A 22,830-nucleotide genomic window follows, 5' to 3' on the forward strand; every position below is an offset into this window, starting at 1 on the left:
GCTATGACCTTATGGTCATACTAAGAGGTGCCTATTTTCTTGACCAGCTAAATAAATTACTCAGTTTATAAGAGAGATAGTTTTACTCGACTTTTACAGAGATTAAGCAACTCTATTCCAATTGAATTTAGAAAAGTTTTTCCAAAACTGCATACGTATAGTAAAGTGGCACTGAATACGGAATTCCGTTCCACAATACATTATCTATAGCGAAACCTATAACCTGAAGGCATTAAAGAAATTGGATTGGTAAGGAATTGTTTGTTCGCAGAAGGAACTGCAAAGGTTATCTATATCTTACAAAAAAATTTGGTGAATTAAAATCGACATTTATGACCGATGTATTGAATAAACAAGCTTTCGAAAATTATTTTTTTCTAAGATTTTTAATGAAATATAGTAGATGCATTTGCGCGAAAAGTATGGTAATTTATAAAAAATTTAATTACAGCATTCTCTAAATCAACGTGTGAAGTCAACATTAGGCGTGTAAGTACTGGATGGACGCGAATGAGCGAGCGCAAGGTAATGCAGAGAAGGATGATGCAGAATAAATAAGAAAACAAGTAATTGCAGTCTTGTTGTGCACACCTGCCTGTTGTTTTTGAGAATCAATGTTTCGAATGCGTATGTATGTATGTGTATGTGTAAAAAATGGAGATGTTTGTCAAGGATGTGAACTGCAATGAAAACAAAGGCATGAATGAAATCATCGAAGCTTTGAGAGTATTTTGTGAATAAGAGAATAAAGATTTTTGATGCAATTAGGTGAGTGTCAGTTGGAATGTTGGTATGCGTGCATTTGTTTGTTGTTGGTAAATGATTGATGCATGTTAATGAAAGTTGTAGATATATGTATGTTTGCGAAATTTGATAATTGAGAAAATGCAACTGCGATGCAAATGATTTTTTGAATGAAAATCTACTGATTTGAAATTGGAAATTTAACGGAATATGTTTTAAGCTAATTTTAATAGTAAATGAATTTTAAACTTTTGCAATAATTTGCAAAACGAATAGAATTACTAACTAAGCTTATGGGTGAGTTGGCGTACGAAAAAATGAAATGCAGCGGCAAAATGTATTTGAATAACTATTACAAAAACGCTATTTAATAAACTTTCGAGTACTACATTGACAATTTTGAATACTTATTAAAAATTCGGTTACAAGCGTGTAAGTCGTACACTTCGAAACAGTCGACAGTTTTCGAAACATTTTGCTGTGCTATTTAATTTCTTCGGTAAGCTGATAACTTTGAATCCGAAAAAATATATACTCAGCAAATGAACTTATGCGAAAAGTTAAAAAAAAAAATTATGTAAATAGTAAGTGAAAATATTTATTATTAGTATATTTTGCATACGTCATGTCACCATATCCAACGGTTGTCATGGTAACGACAGCCCACCAAAATGCATCGGGTATGGACTTGAAGAAGGAATTTTCGCTTCCAGCTTCCGCAAAATAAACCGCCGATGAGAAGAGTACAACGCCTAGAATCAAATAAATTTGTTGGTTTCTTCGCTTTGGTTGTTTTGAAAGAAATTGGCATGAAGTTGTTGGAAAATTGGAAGAAAGGAGTTTAGTGTATGTAGGATTTGAAGGAAAGTGGATGAGGTGGAAGGCAGGAAGGGACTGTATTTACCGTGATGATTGTAGGATAAATTTAATGAAAGGAATGACAATTTTTGAATATTAAGGAATTAGCTGGGATTTTAGGGCAGGCTTAGATGAGTGAACTATTTAATCGAGTTTGTGGTTCTGTATTGGCAGTTTAGATTTATATTTTTTGCATTGATGTTGGTACTGTTAGTGGCGCTGAAGGTTTTGGTGTAGGAATTTGTTAGTAATGTTTCATTTTTTTATTTATACATATGTATGTATACAATTGTTTGGGGAGTTGCGTATTAATGTAAAATTTTGTCATTCGGTGTTTATTTCATTGCACACACTTAGCCGAACAAATGCACTGCGCAATGAACTATTTTTTTTTTCAATGCTGAAATTAAGTTCATTGATGGCCACTACTTAAAATCCAGATAACATTTGTTGGTTGTAAGAAGTTTGCCCACATACTATTCGTTATCTGTCGTAAAATAATTAAAATATTGTAAGCCGACTGGGCATTCACTAATGAAACTAAATTTTATAAGTAAATGATAAGTTAAAAATGTTTTTTTTTTAGTTTTAAAAGAAGCATACTTACATATGCAAAGTTATCCCAAGCAGAATTTAATGAAAAATTTGAGTTTAAAAGTCACTTAAGCTCCGAACGTTATTTCAAAATTAAAATTATATTTGCATCGTGTGGCAGTTTCAAATGGATACTAAGAACATGAAAGAAAAGCCAAGAAATAAAGAGTGTTGATGATTTGTAAATGATAGTTATTAGGAAGGTCCTTTAAATTATCAATATCGTCGCACGAAAATTTCTAAATTTTAAACAACATTTTGGGAATGTACATTAAAAAAATTGCGAAAATTCGAAAAAATCTTAATTTTGACCAGCGATTTTTCGAATTATGAATAAGTTAAATTTTTCTTGAATTCTTGCGATAAAAAAAAAAATAATTTATTTTAAAACCGGAAGCAACCCTTAAAAATTTGTTTAAAATTTTCACGGATGTCTTTATTTTGTGCGCAGACCAAAATAAAAAGTTGTCCCATACAAAATTTAAATGTGGATAATTTAAGGACCATCCTAAAAGTTATATTATATAAATGTCTTCATGTATTTTAATGCGCTGAATGACAAAGTAATGGAGGGTCTATTAAGCAATGGTACTTCTAATACCGTTAAAAATATTTCGGTTGCTGTTAAAAGTCGTTATATATATATACTTGTACTTGTAGATCAAGTAAAAAAAAAAACAAATAAATAAAAATATTCGGAATCAGTGGATTAAAAATTAACTCATAAATATAACTATTGGTAAAAAAACCATAGTTGCATTAATCTAGTTTTCAAATAGTAGATGGAAGAAAAATTTAATATTTCTCCAAGAGGGAGCGAAACGCCTACAGCTATGGAGCTGGTTACAAGAATTTGGGTCTAGTTTATTGAATACCCTTAATTTAACCAGATATTTTAGAGAATCTAACCAATTTTCCCCTTGAAATATGCAAACACAAAAAACAGCTGATTTTAAGTTTGAACGTTTGTCAATTTTTGCATGGAAAAGGTAAGGAGCAGAAGCATAGAGACGGCTGAGCACAGTGGGACGTTCCCATATATGCTACGGCCAAAAGTAGTAACCGTCCTACAAATTCGATGAAATTTACATTACATTTTGACTCAAAATGCTTTTCAAAAACCGCTGAAATTCGCTAGAATACAATTTTCGGATACTTTTTTCTTGCAATTGAAAGCATAAGTATATGGCATTATTTAATATATACTTAAAATATATTGTAACTCCTGTTGTTTAGAAGTTAAGAATGTTTCAACAGCGGACTGTTCATTTTTGGAAGTACTTTTTGAATCCGCATAATTGCTTTTTCGGAATTCGCTAATCGGTTTTTATTAGTTTTGTTCGCGTAGTCCCATTGTGCGGCGTTGATTGGCACCGGGGATATAAATGAAGTCCTACAGTTAATTGTTAAAATTAATGCGGATCAGTGGTAAATTCATCATTAATGGCACGTAATAAGTCCACAACTATAATTGCATTAAAACAATACTAATAAAAGCACTAATTGGAAAAACTAAAAAAGGAAATAGTAATTTTTCTAGTTGCGTGATCGAATCCACGGCGCCTTTTATCCGGATTAACAATGGCCTCTATCTTTGCTATAAGGCACCTACGATCCAATATGTTAACATCACGGGGGCTCGTGTCGAACACAGCTAAAGGCCGAAATAAGTCGACCTAGTAAGAAAACCAATTCTATAAATGGATCTCAACAGCTGAAGCACCAAAGAAAGAACAAGATCTGTTAGCATTTTTGTGAATACCATTGTATTTGAACTTTACAATGTATAATAAATTCGCAGAAACTTTAGGGAATTTCGCATTTTTTTCACTATGAAATATGGTGATACGATGCAAAGCAGAGTTAATTTTGCCGACAAAAAATATAATAAAATAAAAATAAATAAATAAAAACGTAATTATGTAAGTTGTGCTTGGGCTTTAAATGTATTCATGCAAATAAAATTATTAAAATAATTAAAAACAACTCAGTTTTTCATTTCGCTGAAACATTTTTAAACTAAAAAAAAATGTATACTGAAACAAAAGCGAACTGTTAAAGTGTAGGTAGTAAAAAAAATTAAATACTCATAAGGAAAATAGTTTTGTAAGAACACAATTTAATGGCACAATTAACTTGGTAGCACAACACCTACACACACGCACATTTTTTTTACAATATGCGTATATTAAAATTTCACTTTTTAACACATAAATTAAATATTTATAAATGAAATAACAGAATAAATATTCTACAATTCACGCACAACAAAAAACAAACCGATAAATTCACAATTTTAATGAGTAACTGCCAAACAACGGAACGACAACGAAGATAGCCACAGCGTGACACAAATGCACCAAAATTACATGGTGACACAGAGGCACGGGAATTATTTGCTTATTTATATTCTGTGAAGTTATTGCAAAATTATAAAAATCCAAATACTTAAATATTTATAACTTAAAAAAAAAGGAGAAATGGAGCTGTTATTACACAAGTTGAAGTAATAGTTCGAGAAATAGATTGAAATAAAGTGAGAGTTGTAGTGAAAGTTTATATCCTTTTCATGAAATCAACATAAATATGAATGCAAACAGCTGTACAAGTTCGAAAATATTCAAATATAGCATGTTTACAATAATTATAATTATCAGGGGCGGTTATCATTTTGCGAAAAAATTCAATGAAAAATTGTTTAATACAAAAAGTGAGACCACGATTTTATTTGTAATATATACATAGATATTCTATTTATTATGATTGGTATTCATTAATAAAATTTTATGTATTTTTTCAGTTTTGTATAAAATAACTTTTGACTCATATTTCATTTAATAAATCCTAAGTTGTAATTATTTGCATAACAAAGTGAGAAAAAAGTAGGTATCAGCAGCATTTATTATTTAACTACTCCGAATTTCTCTAATTTCACGCATCTGTTCAATTCAGCGGGCATCGGTGGACTAATTATCTGTATAATTAAACAATAACTTTGAATCAAAGTGAAGTAAAAACGTCTAGTTTGAGTCTGGAGATATCGATTTGCTGCACAAATAATTTATATTTTAAAACGAAAGGTATCAGAGTTAGGGGATAATACAGAATGCCGCAAAAAAAAAACAAAAAAGTGGGTTTTTACTAGTTCTAGAGTTCTTGAAATGGAAAAAAGCTTATACTAACAATAACAAATTTTTGGAAAAATTGTGTATGCCAGATTCGCGCAACATACAAAATGTCGCAAAAAGGCAAAAAACTAATATGCGTAGCTTTTCAATAGTTCTAAAACTCCTTATAAGAAAAAAAAGTTATTCAAAATTACGCAAAAAAAAAGGTTCAAAAAAGTCCCCAAATGCTTTTGAAAAATAAAATAAAAATGAAAAATGTTCTGAGTAGCTCTTAAGTTCCTAATATGTGGAAAAGTGTTGTGCAAAATTACGCCGAAAAAAAAAACATTTTATCAAAAATAGAAAAGGCTTAACATTTGAAAAAAATAAAATAAAAATTAAAACTGTTCTTAGTAGCTTTTCAACAGTTCTAGAGTCCCTGAGGAAATTTATTTTTTTAAGTCGAAAAAGGTAAATGCTTGACAAAAATTCTTCGAGCAACACATGCAAAATACTTTTCTATTCAAGTGCGGAAGATACTTACGCCGCACAGTGTTTCGCCTATATGCAGGCAGGTAGAAAAAATTCATGGTGACAGTTAATAAAAAAAAAAACCGGTTGGACTTAGAGAGGGATGAGTAATAGTTATAAATATCAAGATTATTAGAAAAAAAAGTGTGAGTACCGGTCTATAAGGTCTTGAAATTAGGCGAATGTTTTAGAGAATTTTATGCAGTTTTCGAAGATATAATTTGATCTTTGCGCGCGTATACAAATGAAAAAATCTAAAAAAAAATCGATTTAAAGTAAGCCATAGGTCGCTTGGGCTGCATTATATGTTTTAGCTTGAATTAAATACGATATGGGAGACCACTGTGGGTTTGCAGAAAGATTGGGTCGGTTAAAATTAATATAAAACTTTATAATTATAATTAATCCCATTTATTTATATATGTTCATCAACCAAAAAGTATTGAAACTAAAAACTTATGTACACATTTTTTCTTTCATTTAATACGCATAATGACTAACTTCCGCCCCTGCTATTAGATACATATAATAGGTTAATCCTTTTTGGTTTAAATAAATTTACTTATTCGCTTTCATGTATACCTCATATCACCATATCCCACCGTGGTCATGGTAACCACTGCCCACCAAAATGCGTCTGGAATGGACTTGAAGAAGGACATTTCGGCGCCAGCTTCCGCAAAGTAAACCGCTGATGAGAATAGGACCACACCTACATACGTTTCGGCCCAAGGTACATATGTGCATATGTATATCGTCATACATCAAGCAATATTTATGAATGTATAACAATAGTCGATTGTAAATACATAATTTGAATGAATGCAACAACGTGTAGAGAATTTATGGCAGGGGTAAGCGGTACATGGTTGGAGGAAAATGTTAAAATGATTAGTTTGATTGTAAATTTAATTGGTAAAAATTTTAAATACATGAAATGTAGATGTGTAATATTTTTATTTTCTATAACAAAATAACATTTGATTTGAAAAAAAAGAAAATAAAAACATTTGCATTTAAATTCTGCTTGGAATTTGTTTACATCGTTTGAGAAACACACATAGGTAATTTTTATATGGGAACAAATTATTGTTTAGCGCAAAAAGCACATAAACATGAACTAACAAAAAAAAATAGTTTCTGTTAGTACAGGAATTTTAACGGTAAACTGAAAAAAATTCATTTGGTGTATCCTGTATTTCTTCGTTGAACGGCGACGCACACTGGCGCGCAGCTAAACTGAAACTTTGAGCATTAACTTCTCACGTTATTAAACACTAAACAGAAATTCGATATTATTAACAGTTATAATAATTTTTACGATTATTAGCTGAGCTACGTAACTACGTAAAACAAAAACGAAAATTGTAGATAATTCATAAAGTTTCACAATTTAAATAGAAAATTTCTCTAAGAGTAAGTAAATGAAAATCGATTAGGTATTGTATAAAAACTAGTATATTATTTTTTAATGACTAACTATGCTACAAAGAAAAATATGTTAAATTTTCTAAACTTTGTGCGCTTATTAACAAAGAACGAAGAGCGGTTTTGGATACAAAAAAAAATGTGGGATATAAAAAAATTTTAAGTTTAAATTTAAATATAAAATTTTTGTTTGGTATATGAGCATAACTTTCTTAATTTCAGGTTAACCAAAGGTGCAACTTATAGAAAAACTTGAACTAAAATGCTGTAAATATAAAAGTTAATCTCATATTATTTAGTTTTTTTTTCACTAATAGTAATCATAGCAAGTTTTTCATACAAACAATTACGATGATTTATACTGAACCTTTTTCAAAAATAGCGCTTGTGGTATTTCTCGCTGTAAAAAAAAACTTTGAATGGCTTAAAAATGTTTTCTATTTAGATATTATTTGGCTACAAACAGAACGATTAGTTGGCAATACTTTTATATATATATTGGTAGCTATATTTTATGTACATTTGCGTTTAGGGTTTATAATTTCTTATACATACATATGTACATATATTTATGAATTTATACACAAACACACTGAAGCAATTTGAAATTTTCTAGGTATGATGAAAATGTTAGCTTTGACTATGTTTTTGTTTTTTTGTTTTTCTTTTCTAAGGGTAAGTACACACCGGAAGCGGAGCCGAGCTGAACCGAGCCGTTCTGAGCTTTCAAATTAATGTAGCTACATACTATATGAAAGTGTTCATGCAACAAGATTTTCCAGAAGCGTCTTGTAGCTGAAAGCAAAGAATTCCTTGATTTTCAGTTTTCTTGTTGATTTTTCAGCTTCATGACTCTGATGCGAACAAAAAATTTAAATAATTAAATAAAAAATCGAAATAGATTGAATAACCATTTTAACCGCCGATTCCAAGCAAAAAGCTCCGCTCCGCTTCGCTCCGTGTGAACACCAGAAGCTCCGCTCCGGTCCGCTCTTCCTTGCTTCGATCGGCGCCACTTGGCCTTTTGTGTGAACGCACCCTAATATCTACTAATACAGCTAACTTGTATGTATTTCTACGGTTGAAATATGTATGTACGCAGGTATAATTTTCAATTATATAAATATTTGTTGTTACATTCTTAATACACATATATACATATTTTACATATATGTATGTATGTATTTAGCATCACGAAGAATCACATTAGCTAACTCTACAGCACAAGCATAAACTCACAAAATATTTATTTATTTATGTATTTAAATGACATAAAAATTTTGAAATATGAGTTGTGATGAGTGAAAAAGTACGTCCGTTTGTTAAAAAATCGTTGCTTTCATGGTTTAGAAAAATAAAAAAGGATGTATTTAATGCTGCTTAAGAGCTCAGTTAGTCTAAACTCAATTTTCGTAACTTAACTTAACTTAATATTTTGGCCAACCTGTTATATGAGTAACTGTGTTGGCGGTTAGCGAAAACTTAAGTCACCGTAAGTAACTTAAAAACCTATAGATTTTAGATTCTTAAGTTACGGTCTTACGAAAATTGCGAGCGGTGAGAGAATCAGGCTTGCCAGTTTTTCGTTTTTGTATTTCTTAAAAATAAATGAACGCAAACATATTTTTTCGCATGAATTTTTTTGATGTGGCATTTTGGGCGGAAAACTGTCAAACAGCTGAAAAAGGAAATACAAAAATAAAATATTTCTGCTTCAGGCTTATGTTGACGTTAAGACTAGACTAACTGAGCTTTAAAGCAGAGTTGGCCAGTAAAAGCTTTTTTTTGCCAGCCGTATGCAAATTGTACAGACAACTTTTAAAATCTTTGGCACGCAGTATTATTTATGGCCTACTGTCAGCATTATTTAATATGTAAATATGTAGAGCACGTCACAAAGTTGGTCCTATGTTTTGTACCGAAAATGTTTAACAGTGAAATTGGCAGATAGTATATAAAAACGCTACGCTAAGCTAATTAAGTTAGTTAAATAAGTAGTAGTATCAATATAGTGCATAACTAATGAAAGAAGTGGTAAATAGTATGTATGTACGTGAAGAAATTTAATTTTAAATTTTTATAAATTTTGAAAAAGTATAAAGTTTAATGAAATTAAAAAACAAAAACCTTCCTTTTTAATATCTAATAAAAAAAAATTAACACTTTTGCTTTTTATTTAAATTTCTCCATCTCTTATTAAAATTTCTTTAAAAATTGCGATGAAGTTATGCAATCAAAAAATTGCAAAAATTTTCATATATCTATGTGTTTTCATTTCATTGAATACTAAAAAAAGAATATTTATTTTATTAAAACTATTTGTTTAATAAAAAAGATTTTTTTTTTAAATATTCCAAGTTTGATTAAAATTTCTTCGTTTACAATGACATATGAAAGAGTTTCATTTGATATTTATATAAGTTTTCATCAGTTTGAATATAAAAAATAAATTTATTTTTTTAATGAAAAAGTTTGGTTATTTTTTTCAATTTCAATTAAAATTTCCAGTTTTACAATGAAGTATGAAAGAATTTTATATAAATTTTATAAGTCATTTAAAAATGAAAAAAATTTAGATACTATTTTAATGAAAAAATAAAAAAAAGATTAATTTTTATAAATTTTATAGCTTCAATTAAAATTTCGTTAATGATAAATGAAAGACTTTAGATTCAAAATAATTAAAAATAAAAAAAAAACTTATTATGTTTTAAGAAAATAGTTTATTAAAAAATAGCTTTTTTTAATTATTCTTCAATTTTCAACTTCAATTAAAAAGTCTTGTTTTAATCAAAAATTGTATTTAAACAAAAAAATTAAATTACAAAAGTGCATTTCATTTCTAATTTGTATGCAATTTAATTTATTTAAAAATTAAGAAAATATCATTTTGAAGAAAGCATTAGATTAAGAAATAAATTGTTTTTTTTTAAGAAATTAAATTTCTTTTTATAAAAAGATATAAAAAAAAATTTCAACTTGAACCATAAGTTTTTTAAAATTTTTATACATTTTCCTTTTATTAAAAATTAAGAAAAAAAATTCAATGAAAGAACTTAATTAACAAAGTAAATATGGTGTCTGAAATTGTTATTAAAAGTATTATTTGGATAATTAAATGCCAAAAAACTATATATTTTTTATAAAACTTGACTTTTCTAAATAAATAAATAAAAATAGTTACAGTTCTATTAGTATCAAATTATAAAAGAAAAAACCAATTGCACTAATTTCTACTTGCCACTCCTTTTTTTATAAATATTCTTCGCATAGTTTTGGTTTTTTTCTCTATGTTGGAGGCAACTACAGTTCTGTTAGCAACTAAACAATTACGACGGTTAATTACAACGATGATTAAGACGACAATATTTGTACGAATAGTTGGTATGTATTTATATGCATGTTTGTATGTACGAGTATTTACTATATGCTATTGTACAACGTTGACGAAACGACGAGACGATAAAGAGATTAGCGATATGAGACATAACGATGTGACTACATTTACTACAAGTGGCAAACGAACTTTTTTTTTAGCACAATGTTCAAGTATGTAATTAGTAAAGTAAGTATGACAGACGTAAAGTTTATAGCAAAAACTTGAACGCAACAACACAATCAAAATATGGTTAGGTTAGGCCACAAAACTTTCAATTACACAAATGAAAGCAAAAAATTGGTGTTGCTGTTGTTGTTCTTGTGAGTTTTTTGGCACAGCAGCAGTCGACGAAATTTGCAATTTTAAGCATTTATATTGGTGAACGAAGCCCCAAAATTGGCACAGTGTATTGTGAATATGCCAATTGAGCATAGCAGTGCGTACCTACCGTAAAAAGGAGGTGAAAAAAGGAAAACAATTCTAAAACATATGCATAGAATTATATATTTATTGTGAAATTGAGTTAGGAGAAGAGAGTGAAAAGTTTTTTTTTTCTCATGTTTGTTTGGTATGCAAAGTGTGAGCAAGGCGATCAAAAATGGTCTTTCACTATTAAAAAAAAAAAATTATAGAAACATACTGGTACAATAAAAATGTAGTTTGCACAGTGAAAAAATGAAAAAAAAACTTGCACTGTGCTTTGAATTATTTATTCAGCGTGTTCGATTGATCAAAGCTTTAGCGTTATATGTAATTAAATAACTTACGTACGAACGAGTGTAATGTTCAGTTTGAGTAATAACTAAATTATGAAAAGATATATATAACATACAGCTACAAGATAAAAATACCTAAAAAAATCTAAGCTGACATGAGCTAACTAATTACCATAGAGATTAAAATATATGTAATTTTATGTTTTTACTACTTTACTATTTTATTTGTAAGTATAACCTCTGTAGGAGAATAATAAAAAAATAAAATAAAATACTAGTTGCTAATATTACTGCCTATAAACTATTTATAATAAATAATAAAACGATAAAAATATTCAGATTTATGATGTACTAGATACTTAGATGGAATGATAATAAAAGCAAATGTTTACAAAATTGACAGTCATTTGATTGCAACTTATAGAAGGTATTTATTGAATTCTTCTATGTTATTCTTAAACTAGATTTTCAACGACGATTTTTATGAATGTGCATTCCCACATCTACATATTTATGACACAGACTAAAAACAAATTAAACGTACATAAGTCGACCCAAAAAAAATGTATAGTTCTGACTAGTGTATCGTGCTTGATATAAATCACTGTTCCTTATGAAATCATAAATGACTTTATTAAACATATGAATAACTTTAAAATGAAGTTTTTGAGATACTTTTCGCCGCTCTTGAACATTTTGGGGTATTTTGACAATATGTCCTACGAGGCAATCCAGAACTATATAAGAATGGAACTAAGAGACAATAAGCGAGAAGTAACTGCTAACCACGGCAGTCGTCAACGGGGAGTCTTGATGAACCACCAGCTCCGTTACTGAATTTAGAAGGACCTCTCCGTTACTGAATGGGGTTTCAGACAGCATGATTCCCTTTCAAGTGATTTTTTTAATCTGAAGTTGGAGAAGATAATAAGAGCTGTAGCACGGAACTGCTCAGGAAAAATTTTTTACAAGAGCATGTTGGCGTATGCCGATGACATCGACATAATAGGCAATAAGAACCGCGATGTCTGTTCTGCCTTTTCCAAGGAAGGATAAGGAAGCAAAGAGATTGGTTCTGGCAGTCAACGAGGACAAGACCAAGTATCTCTTGTTATCAAATAAACAGTCAGGGCATTCGCGCCATAGCACTCACGTCATTGTTGACACTTATAATTTCTAGAATTTTGTTAACATGGGAATCAGCATAAACATTAATAATAATATCAGCATCGAAATCCAAGGTAACTCAGAAATAAAGTCCTCTCTCGACGTACGAAAACCACACTCAATAAAACACTTATCAAGCCCGTGCTAGTATATGGCGCAGAAGCATGGACAATGACAACATCCGATGAGGCGGCTCTTGGAGTATTCGAGAGAAAGATTTTGGGAAAGATTTAAGTGCCTTTACGCGTTGGCGATGGCGAGTACCGCAGGCGATGGAACGATGAGCTGTATGAGCTTTACAACGACATGGACATAGTGCAGCGAATTAAAATATAGCGGCCCGGCTGGCTTGGCCATGTCGCTCGAATGGACATCGACGATCCAGCTCTGAAAGTATTCAATTTGGAACGCGCTGGTTGTAGCGGTGGAAGATGGAGGCCCCCACTGCGATGGAAAGACCAAGTGGGGAAGGACTTGGCTTCACTTGGGATTTGCAACTGGGGCCAGTTGGCACAGAAGAGAAACGACTGGCGTGCCTTGTTGAACTCGGCAAAAATCGCTTAGGCAGTTACAGCGCAAATAAGAAGTAGAAGAATGGATTTAACGCACATGGTTATGTAGATAGCCTAGCAATCTAGTGTATTTTCTCCGGACTGAGAAGAGGCGAAGTATCTGGGGGTGGCTCTGAAAAACTGGCAAAATTGGAGCACACATCTCTCGAATGTTACCACCAAGACTACAGGTTTCATAGTAAAACTTGGGGAATATCACCCAAACTACTGTTCAACGGATGCCTTTCGTGTCATTTCAAGCATTCCGCCACGGTCTATTCTGATTGAAAAGGAGGCCTGATGGATTGCCCTATGGCTACCCAAAAAAGAGGGAACCTTCGCGGTTGCTTGGAGGTTACTAGGATTTTTTAAGCTATTCCTGGATGATTCTTTCGACAAGCCCTCCAGGGCCAGATGCCCGAAAGGTGCTGTTGTGATAGGATAATATCTACGATTAATAAAGGGTTCCAAATATGATATATCGATGGATCGAAGATTCCAGAAAAATCTGCCAAAGGGGGCATACTTAACCATGCTCCAGACGGAAGTCTTCGATATCGAAGTCTATGTTCGACAATGGCTATGTCGGTTAGTCAGGCAGCATTAAACGCCTTAGACTCATTTACAATGGCATCCAGGCTTGATGACAGTTATACAACTCATTTGGACCACCTATTCGCTCACTCTGTAGTGGGTTCTTGGACATGAGGGGTTTAAAGGCAAAGGCAGTGCTGACTTTCTCGCAAAACGTTGAGCCCAAATGTGCTTGCATGGTCCTGAGCCTTCCCGGGGTACATCTAAAGAATACTCTGCAGAACTGTTAAGGAGCTGAGAAGAAGCTCATATTACTGCCCACTGACGGGAATTAAGGTAATACGTAACTCTTTTCATGAGATACTCCGGAAGAGAGGGTCTTAGGAAAAAAGTTCTTAGGTGGCCCCATCCGTTGTAGAAGTTGCAGCTAATCGAAACGGAGTTTATGTGAAGTTGTCTCTGGCATACGAAGCAGAAAAAGGTCTATGGCCTGATGCTGCGCTTGCTTAAGGTTCTAAGGTTGAATATTAACTAACTAAAAACGTTAGCTATATATTACTTTTTTTTATAAATTTTTTGATTTTGTTGGATCACCAATAAATGTATACACTTTTGTTTAATAAATAAGCTGAATCTATTCTTTTTGAAAAGGATACATGTGTGCTATATAAATTGACTTACTATTTACGGGTACCGACTATGCGATGAAAATGTTGTGATATGAAATAAATATATAAATATAAGAGAAATAAAATACTAAATTAATATGAACATATGAACTAGCCGATTAAGGGTCATAATAAGGGAACGGATTTTATGGAAAATACCTATTTTCTGCTAAGCGATAAAGCAGTGTCGTTTAGAAATTAATACGATTTAGCTTTCCTTGATTTCAAATATGATGTTGCTTTTTGCATTTGATTAAGTGATTATAGCTGGCAAGGTAGAACGTTTTTAGTTTGTTTTTTTTCAAAATTTCCGTATATATTCAAAGCTAAGCTCATTTGGAAGAGCGAATTTTTCCGTATACTAGAGACATATTTACGTATTTTACGCCATGTTCTATAACGAGTTATTAAGATTTATACGGAATCGCTTCGAGATAATTTCTCGAAAACAGATGTCTTTGGCATATTACGTCAAATATTTATAGGAAATTTTTCAATGAAAACCTTTGTAAATCTAATACATGTGTATATCTTTAAGATATAAACACAATTCATAAATAGAGAATTTTTAAACTGTTTGCCGACCTCCGAAACACGACTGATTTTAGATTTGTTGTTGGTTTTGAAAACATGCTAAAACCAGGCTTTAAATGCTTGAAAAAACTGCGGTTCTGGGCATTTTCGGAGCAGATTGCCAGCCTTTAAAAATGCCCTTGTTTTAATAATTTAATGCGTAACGAATTAGTTAGGAAATGAACTTTAAAAAAACCTAAAGGTCCTTAAAACTTATAAAGAATTTCTAGGACTGCTAAAAAATGTGCGAAAGCTACAATTCGAAGCTCAAAGTCGGACACTTGTAATAATTTTACAAACAGACTTTTTTCTCTTACAAAAACAAAGTCGCGGGGCAAACATTGTTAGCGAATAGATATTCGGTGAGAATTCGCAATAAAATAAAGATTTTTCATCTTTGCTGCTAAATTGGGGTGCCCATTTTTGAAGATTTTTTCGTAAAAAAAAAAGTTGCAGAACAAATGTTGTTAACGAAGGAATATTCTGCCGAAATCCACAACAAAATCTGGATTTGGTTAACTTTAGTGCTGAAACTCTCGAACTCGAACAAAAATTTTTACTGAATGGGTATTTTAAAGGAATCTGTAATAAAATTAGCAGTTTTACAAAAATACGATTTTTGACTCCTTGGTTTTTATAGCCTATTTAAAAATTTTCACAAAATTTTAATATTAACAAGCAAAAAACACAAACGACTTCAATTCTCATATACAAATTTAAGACTATCGTTATTTTCTTCATGATCCAATTCTAGAAATCCATGATCCTAGAAATCGTTTAACGTGGTCCAAAGTTATGTTATGTTAACATACATAAAAAACTAAAAAAAATATTCCGCCGAATTGATAACCCTTTCGTTTTTGTGAAGTCGGTTAAAAATAGAAGCACATAATCGAAAATAGCTAGAGCCTTAATTTTTTAAACAATTTGATAAATTTTTTTTAATGAAAGCTTATAAAAGTAGCAAGATACGAGTTAAGCCCGATTTTTTAATTTTGATTTGTTTATATTAAATTTCTTAGTGGAAAGTAGTTACAGAAAAAATAGCAATTTTGAAGAAAATCGATTCACTTATTCCAGTTAAAAAATGAACAATAAAAACTAGTTCAAAACAACTGTAGGGGCCCTCAAAACAAAAACAAATTTTCACAAGAAAAATTTGAAATGCTATATTTTATTAAGTTGGATGGCATGAAGCTTTGGCCTGAGACGACCTCTAGTAAAATTTTCCGAAGAATAATTTTCTAGAATATATAAATCCTCGAACGAACTTCCAAATTAGATTTTTGCAGAATTTCTTGCAGTAAGGGTCAAAACAACCTTTTCAGGCGGGAGCTAATGGGTTAAAATATTCTACTCAGACATATATAATATTCGCTCAGACATTTATGTTAACCATTTTTTTCACTTTTTTGAAAACTATTTAGGCGGAGGCATGACAACTTTAGTAGGCCATACAACAAAAAAACGAGCTAAATTTTGCAAATCCACCGAGTGTTTTAGTACTGGATATGTATAAGACAAGTTCATATATATTTTGCGATTTTTTTGTTGAATAAACTTTTCTAAAATAATGTATCTTTCTGCCTATTTTCGGGTTTTAGTGCCTTTCCCTGCCTAATTCGCTAGTTTGTTTTGCTTTATGTATAGGTTTTTAGGCCCTTAAAATCCGTTCCCTGGCCATAAAATTAAGTAACTATTGAGACTTATGTTTACTTAAAAATTTATATATACCTAATACATATTTGGCTTAAACCCTTTATTCAATCGATTCGCCAAATCACTAATAAATAATTACAGTTTATTTCTTCAATTGAATTAATGAGAAGAGCAAAAGGTAACTTTTAACTTTTATGTAGTAACTTTCATATATGTAGATTTGTTTATTTTCGGACTTTTAGATGATTTTTTGTTGGATAGAGAATTGTGCTACTGCACGGCAGAACCGAAAAAGAGTTTGAGAAAAAATAGCGATAGGAAAATTTGTTTCAAGCTTTGAATTAATCGGCTGTTAAGCAGCTCGAGGAACTATAACTTTTATTAAACATTAACATGTACATTTATTAGAACTTATAACACTATTTGATAAATTTTAAGCACAGTCCAAAAATAATTGAATACAAAACTAAAATATAGTTATGTGTCAACATGTACGCATGTATGTATGCGTAAACACATACAAGTAGAGGAATATATAGAAATATATAGGGTAATCTGCGTTCACTAAAGTTTGAGCGCCTATTAGGGAAAGTGAATTTTGATCCAGTTAAGACTAGAGTAAAAAAAAAATGTATTACTGTTAAGCAATCGTATATCTAATTAGAATTCAATTTTGAAACAAAATCAATTAAACAAGTATCGAAGAATATTAAAAAATGTTAAACAGAGTGTATAAGAAGTGTTGAGAACAAAATAGCTTTACTATTTGACATAGACACAATACACACAAACACGCTGCTGCTGTTGTTGCTGCATCAATTTAGGGACAACAATCGCAATTTTAAATTTAACCTTAAAATTGCAAACGGACTGCTGGCGAAAAAAATTCATTTTACTCTGTCAAAGTATATCAGGAGCAATAGACTAAAATTCGAGTAAATTTCCATATATTTACTTCTCAGGAATCGAAATGCTGGAATAGCATACAAACTTTAAGGGATCACAACCGAGGCGATGCGGTCGTACTACAGTTATACTTATGTATGAACGTACATACTATTTATGCATATATATAGGCCTCAATGGACGCAGATATGTAATAGTTAAAAAAAGTATAGAAGAGCGCGAATGGTTTACTATATTATATAGTAGGGTGGTCCTTAAAATATCAACATTTGTACCACGTTCAAAATAAAGGCATGCATAACTATACGAAAATTTCAAAATTAAAAGAGAAATTTTTTAGAGGGTTTGAAAAATTAAGAAAAAAAAATAAAAAAATTCGGCAAAATTTTGACCTTGCCCAGCGAGTTTATGAATTTATAAATATGAATAAGTTTAAACAAGCTGAGGAGTTAAATCTGGTCAAACTCACAATTTTGTCGGATTTTTGCGATTATAAAAAGAAAAGAAAATTTTTTCAAACCTTAGTAGCGACCCCAAAAAAATTTGTTGAAGCCTTTGAAATTCTCAAGAATGTCTTTATTTTGTACGTAGAACAAATAGAGGGGTGCCAGATATACGAAATATAGTAGTAGGTATATTAAGGAGCACCCTACTATATAAATATGAATGTATATTCGTAAGTGTATATTATATGTGAGCGCTTAGCTGTGAGGTTTTAGCGCTGTTGAACGTTTTTTCATTCAAAAACATACACTGTTCGTTTTTTTTTGGTGATCACAGTGTTTTTTTTTCATTCAATCAGCATAGACATAGATGAGTGAGTGCCTAGTTCACTACTACATATGTATTTATGTATGTACGTAAAAGTATGTTTTACTTTTCATTAATAATAACATTTTACCGCTATCTAATAATATTTTGAAATAATATTTATCCGCCTAAAACTATGCTTGCTTAATAGTAAATACCTAACACCTACACCTACATACAATTTTACACTATACATTGACATATAAAATTAAGTTTATTTATATGTATTTGCAAATATGTTTTAAGAAAAAAATAACAACTACACATGATTGTTGTTATTTTACAAGCACCAAAATTACGAGTAATCATCATTTTTTTGCTTCATTATTTTTAGACGCCTGCCTTAGTCTGCGTTAGCGGGTAAAGATTTGGGAAGCACTTTTAAAAGTACTTTGTGAAGTACTTTGGAAAGTACTTTCCCAAGCACTAGCATTTTTGTTGTTAATTTTGAATTTCTTTGTAATTTTTGTTTTTTTTTGTCTTTTAATTTTTGCTAATTTTTACACTCAAAGGTACAGTACAAATTAGTATTTTCTTTTTTTACGCTTGTTTTGCCATCTTTAATATTTTTAAGTTTACTATATTTTTGATATTTATAGAAGAAGCGGTAATTTTAGAAAATATGGAAATTAAAGTGTTTTTTTTTTTGGTATACTTTCCAATTGTTTTTATATATTTTTTATTTTGCAAGCTTAAAGTGGACTTAGGCGGAGGGAGGGTAACGTAAAAAATGGGGTTCGAAAGAAATTATTGGTATAGTGCATGTGTTTGCATTTTTGCATAGGTTTTTACTATTTTTTAAGAGTTCACAGAAATCAGTAAAAAGCTCAAAGTCCCCCTTTGATTATAGACATTTTTATTAAAATTTAATTTGCATTCCTTTTCACAAATATTTTACTGAAGTCAAGATGAATTAGTAGTCAGGTAACTGCAGTTTTTATTAAAAAATCGCCTCCCAAAGTGGCAATTGAATCAAAAAAGAATTAACACAATTACTTTGAAATTTATTAGGTTTTATAAATGCGTATAAGCGCAGCAGATACAAGTTAATTAAGGCGAAAAAGTATGAAAATTCATGGTAATACCACGGGTTAGGCTGATCAACCAAATTACTGTTCGCCTAAGAATTTTTAATTTTTTTTTGTAAAGCTTAAGTCTTAATGCTTAAACAAACGGAATCTCAGCCTAAGAGTCTTTAGTTAAAAATTATTATTTTGAAACCAGACAGACCCTGTGAAATAATTCTCGTGCCAATGCCTTTGAAGATGCCATTCCTATTGTAGAATTTGATTTTCTTTCTGATTATAATTTTCTGATTTTTAATATTTTGAGCAAGAAAAATCCATAACATTTGCTGTTTTTTTTTCTTAATTTTTTATTATTTGTAAAAAGTATCCATAAAAATGTTACTATTGGTTGATTAGGCTATCAACACCGCCATCTCTGAGTTGGGCTATTTTCTTTCCAAATTTTCAAATGGATTAAGCCTGACTCCACCTGGGCGTATGAGTAAAAGCCAGACGGGAGCTAATGCAAGAATCTCTGCTTCAATAATGGAGGTAGCCGGGGAAGAGGGAGGCCCCCGCTTAGATGGAAAGACAAAGTGGAGAAGGACTTGGCCAAAATCGCTTAGGAGGTTATAGAGCCAAAGAAGAAGAAGAAGCTGCCCATTCGAACTGACTGTTTGAAGTTCGACCCAAAGGCACAATACCCAGTTTTTAAAATTTTCTTGGGATTTATTTAAATATAGCCTGCCACGTTTGAGGTGTTGAAGTAGGAAGTGCTACGAATTCTCAGTTTCGAGGAAGCTGCCTATTTTTTTCTTTAGGACTGGAAGAAGTTTTGCAACCAAGATAATAAGTACATCAACAAAGCAGGTCTTCATTGCTCCGGTTATGCCAATTGCCACCATCCGGTGCTATTAACATAGTTTTATGCTTTTAGTTCCTTGTGTAGCTTTAGTACACCGTAGTAAGGATATTGGCTTTAAAATCAGTAGGTACTTTATTTTTGAAGAGATACCCAATGCTCTACCAAACTGTCGTAAACAAGCAAACAAAGCTTTATTCGGCTTGTTGGTAACAAAATTAAGATCCCTTCTTTAATATAGCTTCTTTTATTGCTCTACAGGTCGAGTTGGGGCTTTCTATATATAAAAGCTCTCTTGGCTCATCACTGCTACATATAAAAGCACAATGGGCTATGACCTCAGAGCCTTTCTGATTTCCGTAGTGAGGCTATGAATGACGTCTCAGTTTATTTGTTTGGTTGTTAGCCTAATTAGTTTAAGTGTGGAGTCTGATCTCTTAGGTTGATTACTCCAAAGTGTTTATCTAAAGTTTTCTCCATGCATTTTAGGGGAAACTGACCGGTCGGTAAGACGAATGTAGATGTTCAGGTTTCCCTGCCTTCGCGAAGGTAAGAATATGACCTTAGTCGCTGCCGTCTGCTGAACACTAATAAGAGCGATGCTGTACAGAGTTTTGAGGGGAAGGTTTTCCCGGTGATATTCCAAAAAAAAGAACAATTATTGATTTGTTCGACTAACTCGAGGTATTTTTTGGGATTTTTTTGGGAGCTGTAGAAAGTTGAAAGGGGTTTATTTCGGGACATTTGGCAAATTTGTTTTTTTATTTTGGTAGGCGTCATTTGGGGTCTTTTTGGAATTCTCGCGATGCTCTTAAGAAATATTTTTATTTTCGGTAACTTAAGGTAGTTATTTGGAATTATTTTGAAAGTTTTGGAAAATTTTCGATTTATTTTTGGGTATTTTGGAATTTTATCTGGTCGTTATCATAAGCTACTATTTTTAGGCTCTCGAGTGAATATTTTAGGAGATTTTGAATATTTTTTTTTTGTTTCGGATTTTCGTTTCGAATTTGTTTGGGGTTTTCTTTGGTTTTGGTTTTGATTTTCGTTGATCTATAATACTTTTGTGGGAAAAAATTGAGAGTTATCGAAATTTTGCGGAGTATTGTGGAAATTTTCCACATTTCGTTCGGAATTTTGCAAAATATTTGTTTTTTTCGTTTTTATGAATATGTCAAAAATATCGCAGCAATTGGGTTATCCTTTTTGTTCTAGAAAATAAAAGCAGATTCTGATAGGTTTTCTTGCTCAAAGTGCTAAAAAGTGTATACGTTTTTTTGGCGTTTTGAAAATGAAATATATATTCGTTATGGTCTCCCGACTACAGATATACAAAGTTAATATTTTTTTTTTTTAAATACATATCTAGCGAAACTTAATGAAATTATTTATATAGTCAGATTCTCCTGATTGATTTTCAAGATATGAAAACTTTTTTTTAAGTCGAAAGTACTTTTTACTAAGTTATACTGCAGTTTTTGGAAACGGCCTTAAAAAGGAAACATTCCCACATACACATTTTCTTTGAGATTTAGAAATTTTTTAAAGAATGCTCCGTTAATCATGAGCTTATTCTCAGCTTAGTAGACTATTTTTTACTTCCCTGAACAGCTTTAAATACGATTCTGCTCTCGAAGCACTGCGCTTCAAAGTATGCCTTCCTTTCATCCTCATTGTCATTTCATTGTCGTTTGGATTTGAGCTTTTTATTGATTTCAGTATTAAATAATAGAAACTTTCGAGCGCCACACAAGCGGCATGGAAATTTCAAAAAAAACTTCTTTTATTCAACCATTTTCTGTGGCGTGAAATTTTCATAGTGAATGAAAGAGAACAAAAAATAGAGCTAAATTTGATTGGACCTGATACGGGGGTTTGTTTTTGGGCCGTGCCTTGTTGTGTTTTGTTTTGTGTAGCTGTGGTTGTTTCTTGGTTTTTTCTTTTTGGCATTTTGAACATTTGGAGCAACAGGTGTTTTCATGGTACCAGGGGTATGGATGTGTGTGTGTGCTGTGTGCATGTGTTGTGGCTCTAACGCAGCTACAATTAGGGTGATATGTTGTAGTGGTAGTATTTAGTAGTTTAGTTGTATTGGTAGTACTGGTATTTGTGGTTAAATGGTTTACTTGGTAGTCAAGTATTCAAGGGTTAAATAGTATAAGCGGAAATTGTTGTAATTTTCGTTTTTGATGGATGCGTGTATATAGGTGTGTTGGTAGTTTTGTTTGTTTGTTTGTTTTTTTTTTGGTTTGGTTTTTGGATTTTGTTGTGTTGCTTGTTTTAGTTTTTGAATTTGTTTTTTTTCTTCGCTGGAACTTACCTATAAATAAGAAAAATATAAGTAAACCTAATTCCCGCATTGAGGCTTTCAGAGTTCGTCCTAAAATTTGTAAACCCTTCGAATGCCTAGATAACTTAAATATTCGAAATACTCGAACTAATCGTATCACTCGTAATATTGCCAAGGACATAGCCTGATTCGATGACTTGTCCTAAAAAATTATAATCGGTATGGCATGTTTTCAATCAACAAATTTATATATATATGTAAATATATGTACGTATATTAGTATGCATAATTATAGATAGTTAGTATGTATGTATATGCAAGTAGTTAGTAAGTAAATATGTATTTGAACAATCAATAACAAACAATAAATAAATAGAAGTTAGTATGTAAATAACAAATAGCGGTGGATATATTTAGTAATTGGTTAGTAATTGAAATTGTAATTC

The 22,830-nt window shown here is 31.2% G+C and overlaps 1 protein-coding gene across 1 annotated transcript in view; it reads right to left on the minus strand.

The window, feature by feature from the left end:
- Sh (Potassium voltage-gated channel protein Shaker) overlaps positions 1 to 22,830 on the minus strand; it is a gene marked incomplete at its 5' end in the record, with an annotated part of 54,301 nt that overhangs the window by 14,089 nt on the left and 17,382 nt on the right. Inside the window, 2 exons of the mRNA XM_017623259.1 lie at positions 1,367 to 1,496; positions 22,415 to 22,586. Coding sequence (XP_017478748.1) covers positions 1,367 to 1,496; positions 22,415 to 22,586 — 302 coding nt within the window. The remainder of the gene's footprint in view (positions 1 to 1,366; positions 1,497 to 22,414; positions 22,587 to 22,830) is intronic.

Source organism: Rhagoletis zephyria, unplaced genomic scaffold (assembly GCF_001687245.7).
Source record: "Rhagoletis zephyria isolate East Lansing unplaced genomic scaffold, Rhagoletis_zephyria_1.1 Rzeph_scaffold_03100, whole genome shotgun sequence".
NCBI classification, from domain to species: domain Eukaryota; kingdom Metazoa; phylum Arthropoda; class Insecta; order Diptera; family Tephritidae; genus Rhagoletis; species Rhagoletis zephyria.